The sequence below is a fragment of the Furipterus horrens genome, unplaced genomic scaffold (assembly GCF_987537825.1).
Source record: "Furipterus horrens unplaced genomic scaffold, mFurHor1.1.pri manual_scaffold_9, whole genome shotgun sequence".
Taxonomy (NCBI): domain Eukaryota; kingdom Metazoa; phylum Chordata; class Mammalia; order Chiroptera; family Furipteridae; genus Furipterus; species Furipterus horrens.
This window is the reverse complement of record NW_028327179.1, coordinates 101809728-101816894: the sequence shown is the minus strand read 5'-3', so window position 1 is coordinate 101816894 and position 7167 is coordinate 101809728. Positions and strand designations below refer to the sequence as shown.

General features: G+C 68.2%; 1 protein-coding gene across 2 annotated transcripts; it reads right to left on the bottom strand.

The window, feature by feature from the left end:
- Nucleotides 1–204: 204 nt before the first annotated feature.
- INSIG1 (insulin induced gene 1) lies at nucleotides 205–6899 on the bottom strand. Of its 2 annotated transcripts, XM_090287728.1 has the most exons (6): nucleotides 6746–6899; nucleotides 6011–6410; nucleotides 3784–3908; nucleotides 2719–2885; nucleotides 2163–2262; nucleotides 205–386 (listed from the first exon to the last, which is right to left on the bottom strand). In XM_090287728.1, the coding sequence occupies exons 2-6, from the start codon at nucleotides 6384–6386 to the stop codon at nucleotides 357–359; spliced, it is 798 nt and encodes a 265-aa protein (XP_090143854.1). In that variant the 5' UTR covers nucleotides 6387–6410; nucleotides 6746–6899; the 3' UTR covers nucleotides 205–356. The 2 variants fall into 2 exon arrangements, with proteins under 2 accessions (XP_090143854.1, XP_090143855.1); XM_090287729.1 differs by lacking the exons at nucleotides 6011–6410; nucleotides 6746–6899 and adding an exon at nucleotides 4640–5023.
- Nucleotides 6900–7167: the final 268 nt, after the last annotated feature.

Genomic DNA, 7167 nt, shown 5'->3' with positions numbered 1-7167 from the left:
AGGTCTGGTATCACTTCTACCTTTTCACACTCACTCTGTCCAGCGCCGGCAGGCTCTCCTGTGGGCGTGACCGAGCTGGGACTTGGGCTTTTAGTTCAAGGCCTTGAAACATGGCAACTGGCATCTTATGACATCAATGGCACCGACACGCGGAAGCTCCCTCCGCCGCCCACGAGGGCCGCTGTGCGGCGGTCCCAGGGAGCCCTCCTGCTAGTCTGCGGGGCTTCCCGGAGTCACGTGTCGGTCAGGGAGGCCCGTCAGAGCAGGCCATGGAGGAGAGATGTGTCCATCACAGTCTGGAGCTTGGGTGGCCGTCCCACATCTGGCTGTCCCTTCAGAAGCGGCAGGCGCGAGCCTCAGTCGCTGTGTGGCTTTTCAGGGACACCCTGTGAGGGGAGGAAAAGGGCGAGAAATGAGCCCGCGGGGTACACACCGACTGCCAAGGGGCAGACCCTGGAAGGGGAAGGGGAGAGAAGTCCCCTGGCCCGGGCGAGGTGATGGAGGCCAGAGACGTGGGGACAGGAGCAGAGGACAGGCCCTGAGGACATGCAGCCGGCCCGGTTCCTGCGTCCACTGCGTCAGCGCAGCGGGTGTGGCGGGCGGCCCCCTCCTGAGACACGAACCCACTCCCTGGGTTGAAGGCAGGAAACGAGGGCTCACAGTGAGCAGAGCAGCCCGCTTCTCAGAGTAAGGCCGCAAGGAAGCTGTTCCTTGTCCCCTTGCTCTGAAGAAAGGACGTACTGGGGATGTGGACTCACGTAGCCTCCTTCCCTCAGGAGAAAACGTGTCCTTGCTCTTTCTAAAGAGGCTGCTGCCTGTGACAGATGACGGGAGCCAGGTGCCACTGCACGTCACCGCTGGGATGGCGAGAGGACGGCATGTCCGAGGCTGAGCGCCCTGGGGACACACGCGCATGCCCAGGGCAGAGGCACGGGCCCGATCTGCTGGGGGGAGGAGAGCGACCACCTCCTGCTGCGGTTTGTGGGGGGCGGGGGTGAAGCCCCCCAAACAAAAGTGCACGAGAAACTATGGCGAGGCAGGGACCTCCAAGGCTACAGGAGCCGCTGCGCTCTAAGACAACCCCCGTTATAAGGTGCTGGTAGTCCTTCCCCCCCGCGGGACCTGCAGCAGGGGTCGTTCCCTACACTGCACTTCCGTCCTGAACTCCAGAAAGGCTGTGGTTTGGAAAACAAGAGATAAGGCTCTCTGTGGACCCAGGAAATGGCAAGACTCTCAGCATAAGCACCCTTCCTTCAGGCTGAAGTGGATGGAGGACTTCCTGGAGGAGAAAGGCCACTGAGTGGGAGAGGGAGCTGGGGACTGCGACCGTCCCATGAGGCGTGGCTTTCAGGAGATGTTCACGGACATTTTGGGGATGAAAGAGAAATGAAAAGGCAGGAGCCCAGCCAGCACAGAAGATGCCGTTTTAGAAACACCGTGTGAGGAGCGAGAGCAGCTTTCTGAGAAAGCCCCAGTGGCCACCTGAGCGCAGTGGTCCTTCCAACATGAGCTGCCGCCGCTCTCAGCTCCTTTTACTTACGCTCTCAGGTCAAAACCAACTCAAACTGAAACATCTGCACTGAATTTCCTCTTTGTAACGTATTCAGATGCCTCTTTTAACTGCCAAGAACTGCTCCCGGGATGCAACTTCACTCCCTGCTGGCTCTCAGGGTGCGCTGGGCCGGGGCGGGGGGTGGGGTGGGGTGCGGCTTCTTTCTCTTTCTGGAAGGACGGGCTGTACCCGGCCTGGCCGTCTGCCCAGCGCTGACCCACGCCCGACCTGGCACCCTCAGGGTCAGCAGCCTGGGGCTCTGTGTGCCTCGGCCGCACTGCCCCCTGGTCACCTGCCCCCGTGGGAGGCAGGACACGCACAAGCACCCCCCGCCACAGCCCCGGTGTCCCCAGTGTGGCGACAGCAGGGGCTGAGGTATGAAGGGCGCCATGCGGGATGCCCCGCTTGGCAGCTCCTGTCTACAACTAACTGTGGGTCACTGTCTCGGCGTCTCTGTGACGAGGCAAAACAAGGTACGCTTTTCTCAGTACCCGTTGCTGCTCAGCCCTAACCAGACGTCTGTCAGCACGAAGGGAAACGTGGTTCGCAGACGTGGTCCTCCCAGGCTGAGGGGCCCCAGGGTCGGCAGGGAGGGCGGCGCGTCCCGTACCATGGCCAGCTGGCGTCCGATGTTCCCCACGGTCACGCCTCCTGAGAAGAAGATGCAGGGCAGCCAGGAGCGGATGTATAGGAAGTCTGGGGACGTGTACCTGCAGGGACAGAGGACAGGCGAGGGCTGAGCGGCCCCCGCGGGAGCCCTTCCCTGGGACATACGGTGCCCGCTCACCAGGAAACGTCACAGGACATGACACTGGAACGCGGTTTTCTCGTTCCCGCTCAGCTCCCCAACCTTTCTGGCACCAGGGACCAGTCTTGGGGAAGACAACTTTTCCCCGGATGGGGCTGGGGGTGCGGGGCAGGAGGTGGAGTTCCGGCGGCAATGCAGCTCGCTCATCCGCGCTCACCTCCTGCCGGGCGGCCTGGTTCCCAACAAGCTCCGGACTGGAACTGGTCTGTGGCCCGGGGGCTGGGGACCCGGCTTTACATGACATCATGGGGATGCGTTTCCATGGGAGTCAGCACTAAGCTGTGCCCCCCCGCCCCCAGGCTAGGCGGGTGCTCTGGGCCCCAGGGCAGCCCCAGGCCGGCCGCGGGCGCGGGCTTACTGGTAGACCCCGTTGTACACCAGCAGCTGCGTGATCAGGGTGGCAAGGAAGGCGATGGTGATCCCCAGCCCGAGGCCGCTTCTCGACCGGTCAAACGTCCACCAGAGGCCCAGGGACAGGGCCGCTAACGTCAAGGACAGCTGCACGTTATTGGCAAAATCCAGTTTCTGGTGGCGCAGAAGTTAAGGAAAAGTTGGCGATTCCTAACGAGGCTGAGACACAGAGAACCCCAGAACCCACATGTGCGCGTCAGTCTCTGCCCACAGAAGCCGCCCAGTGAGAGTCCGCGGTCCAGGCGCTGCTCTGGGGCCCCTGGGTAAGCCTCGGGCTAGCGAGCCGGCCTCTGAAGGGCGCCTGGGAAATCCTGCCGGCACCCCAACCACAGGCCCGCCTGCTTTGCTAGTGGGCTGTCCACAGCCTGCAGGTGGGGGCCCTCTCCCCACGCCCGCGTGAGACCCTCCTCGGTGGTGCGCACCGTCGCACCCCGAGTCTGTGCAGACTCCCCGCGGGCTCCCATCGCCGCGCAGCCTGGGCGCAGCCAGGACAGCCTGTGATGCCCTCCTGTGACGCCCTCGTTACTGAGGTGGGGGTCGGGCCAGCTACGAGTCAGTAACTCTGAGAATCTCTCTCTCTAGGGTTTGAGGGGACAATCTAATCGTGCTGACGGGGCTGCCCAGCTCCTTAGGCCTGGGATCCTGTGGCCCTTCCTCCACAAACGCACTTACGTTCCGTGTGATGCGCCCCCACCCGGGGACGTCGGAGGTCGGGGACCTGGTGCTAAGAACCTGTTCCAGAGACGGCGCCCGGGCCAGCCTGCCACCCTCAGGTCAAAACGTAAAGGGAATTTACAGAACAGACTCCGAGGAAGCAAGGCACTGCCTGACAGAGGCCAGAAAACAGCCACCCGGCCTCAGTAACGGAGCGCCAGGCCTAGAAATAAAACACCCGTAAGAGCGCCGTCCCCCCGCCCGGCAGACGGCAGCCACGCCTTCAGAGCACGCACTAAACCGCTCCCACTCGTAGCTCAGGAAACGCCCTGGGCGCGGGGCGCCCACGAAAGGATACAGCGCTGGCATGGTTGATGCCCACGAACACCGCCACGCAGCGCATCACGCTGGCCCACTCCCTCTTGAACTTGTGGGGCTCCCCCAGGTGGCTGTCGATGCAGGGGTACAGCAGGCCGACGACCGCTGTCAGATCAGAAGAGGCAACAGGGTCAGGACACCAGGAACAACGTGCCGCGAGGGTTAGTAACAGCTGAAGACGACACGCGTGCCGTGCGGTGACGGACACGGTCCGCAACCCAGTCCCCTCCCCGGGTGTGTCTGCGGCGCCCGAAGCCTGCGGTTCCGGCGGATCTGGGGTTTTGTGCTCCCGGGCTACAGCAAAACCACCAGCTCTGAGAAACGCAAAGCGAACCGCGCTCTGGTTCAGCTGGACACGGACTAACTGGGCAGAGGCTGAGCCCAGGGCCCGAGGGCGCCCCCGACGGCTCGCGGAAGCTCCGCTTCACCCCCAGACTTCCATGCTACAGCAGGGGGGCACTTCCTCGAGTCCCGGCACCGGACTCACGGGTGAGGGGTGACGGCACGGAGCCTAGGGGACCCCGCGTGCTGTGCTGCAACAGGACAGGCGTGTCCCTCTGTCCCCGGGAGCCTGGGCCCCGAGGGCGGGGCGCATGGGCCCGGCAGAGCACCAGCCCCTCTCCCCCGCCTGCTGACAGGCCTGCTCCCGCGCAGGGTCCTCCCATGTAAAGGGCGGGCTACGTGATGCAGAGAGACAGGAGCGCACTGTGATCTGAACAGCGGGGGATTCTCCGCGGACACCGAACTGGACGGCACGTGGGGGCAGCAAGGGACTCAGGCGGGGGAGGCCGACAGGAAGGGACCCCGTGGCCATGGGGTGCAGCGGGGGGCCCCACCGTGGGACGCAGGCTCAGACCACGATGCCTGAGAGCCAGGCGGAGGCTCCGCCGTCCGCCCTTGGGGGCGCGTAACCATTTTCGGTTCTGGAACAGAGAACCAAGAAACGCAGCTCCAGCCAAACACTCAAGTGAGAGGCCTTCAGTTTCAAGTTCACGCCGTCTTTCATCAAGTTCTGGTCCGGAGCTCCGAAGCACAGCCCCACGCTGGGACCCCTGCCCTGGAAGTGAGCCTCACCTCCGAAAGTTCCGGGCTGAGGGGCTGAGAAAGGGCCCTGGAATGTTGCCCTCAAGCTCTTGGCGGATGGTCAAAAAGAAAAGCTCGGTATGAGGAATTGTTTCAAGTATTCCTGGAATTTCCTCCTGTTTTCATTACAAAGAAACTTAAACTAACCCTCTTAAAGTCAAGTTTTTGATTCGAAGGGCGACTCCACTGCCCCGACTGTGCGCGGATGCAGAACCGGCACCTACGGCCCCGGCCCTCGGACAGCACCGCGGGCAGAGCGGCCTCCGTGGACGGGGCTTCGGAAAACGGAGCAGGACCCTCCCTGCCTTCGGGACCGAGAGGAAACCGCCGGCCTGCCGGGGACCGCAGCTGAGCGTGGGGCGCGCCCCCGCGGGGCAGGGACACGGGACGCAGAGCGCGGCCGAGGCTGGACTCAGTGGGCCCGTCTGCCAAGGCGCGCGGGGGCCGGGCCGGCTGTAAGGGGTCGGCCACGAGCCCCCGGGCCCCAGGGAAGCCGCTCAGGCGGCAGCCCCTCTGGGCCCCCCACTCCTCTGCGGCCTCGGGGCAGGGCTGGGCCCTCGGCGGGCGCCCTGAGTGGTCTGGACGGGAAGGGCTGCCCGCCCCGTCCACCAGCCACGAGCGGACCCCCGGCGCGCCGAGGGGGTGGCCCGGCAGCGGAGACCCGCGCTGTCCCGGCAGGTGCCCGACACCCGCGCCCTGGGCGCACGGGCACCCACCCCTAGTCCGGCCCGGCCACGCGGCCCGCCCCCGCCCCGCCCCCCGGCCGCGCCTCTGCCCACGTGACCGTTTGTTTTCGGTCGCCCAGCCGGTAGCGTGTTGGCGGCGACAGCCAATGGCGGCCCCGCGCCGCCGCTCACCAGTTCCGCGGGCGGCCAATGGGGGGCGGCGGCCCGGTGACAGCCTGGCTCCCGCGCCGGGTGCCCCTGCCGCCAGCGGATGGCCGCCCGCTCGGCCCGACCGGCCCCCTCGGCCCCCAGGCTCGGGGCGCGTGCCCCCCAACCCGCCCCAGCCGCCGCCCCGGTCGCTCCCGTTGCCAGGCCCGCCCTTTCCCGGGCCCGGAACACGCGGGCCCCGAGCAGACCTCTCCCCGTGTCTGTCCACGCCCCCCCCGGACCCCTACTCACCGGCCGCCGTGCCGCAGCAGGGGGGCACCCACCAGGCCGAGGAGAAGACGGTGGCCGCCACCTCGTCGGGGAACAGGGTGACGTTGCGCTGCACCTGCAGCAGGTTGAGCACCAGGGCGAGCACGACCCCCACGGAGAAGAGCACCAGGCCCCGCTGCAGCAGGTGGGGGTGCCCGCTGGCGGCGGGGCCCCCCGCGCCGGAGCCCCCCGGCCGGCGAGCGGGCGCGGGCCTCGGGTCCCCGCCGGCCGCCACGGAGGCGGCGACCATCTCCCCGACCTTGGCCGCCAGCGCGGCGGCGCGGGCTGTCGGACGGCCTCGCTGCCCGGCGCCTCGAGCACAGGGGCCACCCCAGCAGCGGTCGTCCAGCCTGGGCATCAGGCGGCGGCGCGGCAGGCTTCCCTGGAAGGAGCAGCGGGGCGGGAAGGCGCGGTCGGGCCCGGTCCTCTCCCACCCGCGGGCCCGGGGCAACGCCGCCCCTCCCCGGGGCCCCGGGGCCAGGGCGCACGGAGGACGGCCAGGGTTGCGGGCCCGGGCTGCGGACCCGGCTCCGTTCCCGCCCGCACGCGCCCCGTGCGGCCCCAAAGTTTCCCGGGCGCCCGGCACAGGGCGCTGGCGTCCTCCCGGGCGGGGGCGATCAGGGGCCGCGCCCACGGGGGTCAGGGCTGCAGCCCCCCGGGCCGGGGTCAGTGAGAGGCCGGCGGCCCGCTCCCGGGACCCCTCCGCGCCACGCCTACCTGGCCGGGGGGCGCGCGCCCGCGGGCTGGCCGACGGAGGAGCGCTCGGAGGAGGCGACGCGGGACGCAGGAGGGTCCCAGCCCGACCGCCTGGAGTTGGGCCCGCGGCGCCCGGCGCGCTGCACGGGACTTATAAGGAGGGCAGCGGGGCCCCGGGTCACGTGACCCCCGCGCGGCCGCCGTCCGCTCGCGTGCCTGGGGGCGTGGCCTCCACGCGCCCCGCCCGGCCCCGCGCGCCCGAGCGCTCGCGGTCTGGTGAGGGGGCCGCGGCCAATCGGAGGCGGGCGGCCCATCTGACGTCAGCACACGCCACCGCCGGCCGCCGGCTCGGGAGCGCGGACGGGCCGCACACGGGCTGGGGCGCCGCGCGCGCCGCTGGGGGGCGCAGACGGGCGCGGCGCGGGGCACCGAGGCTCCGGCGG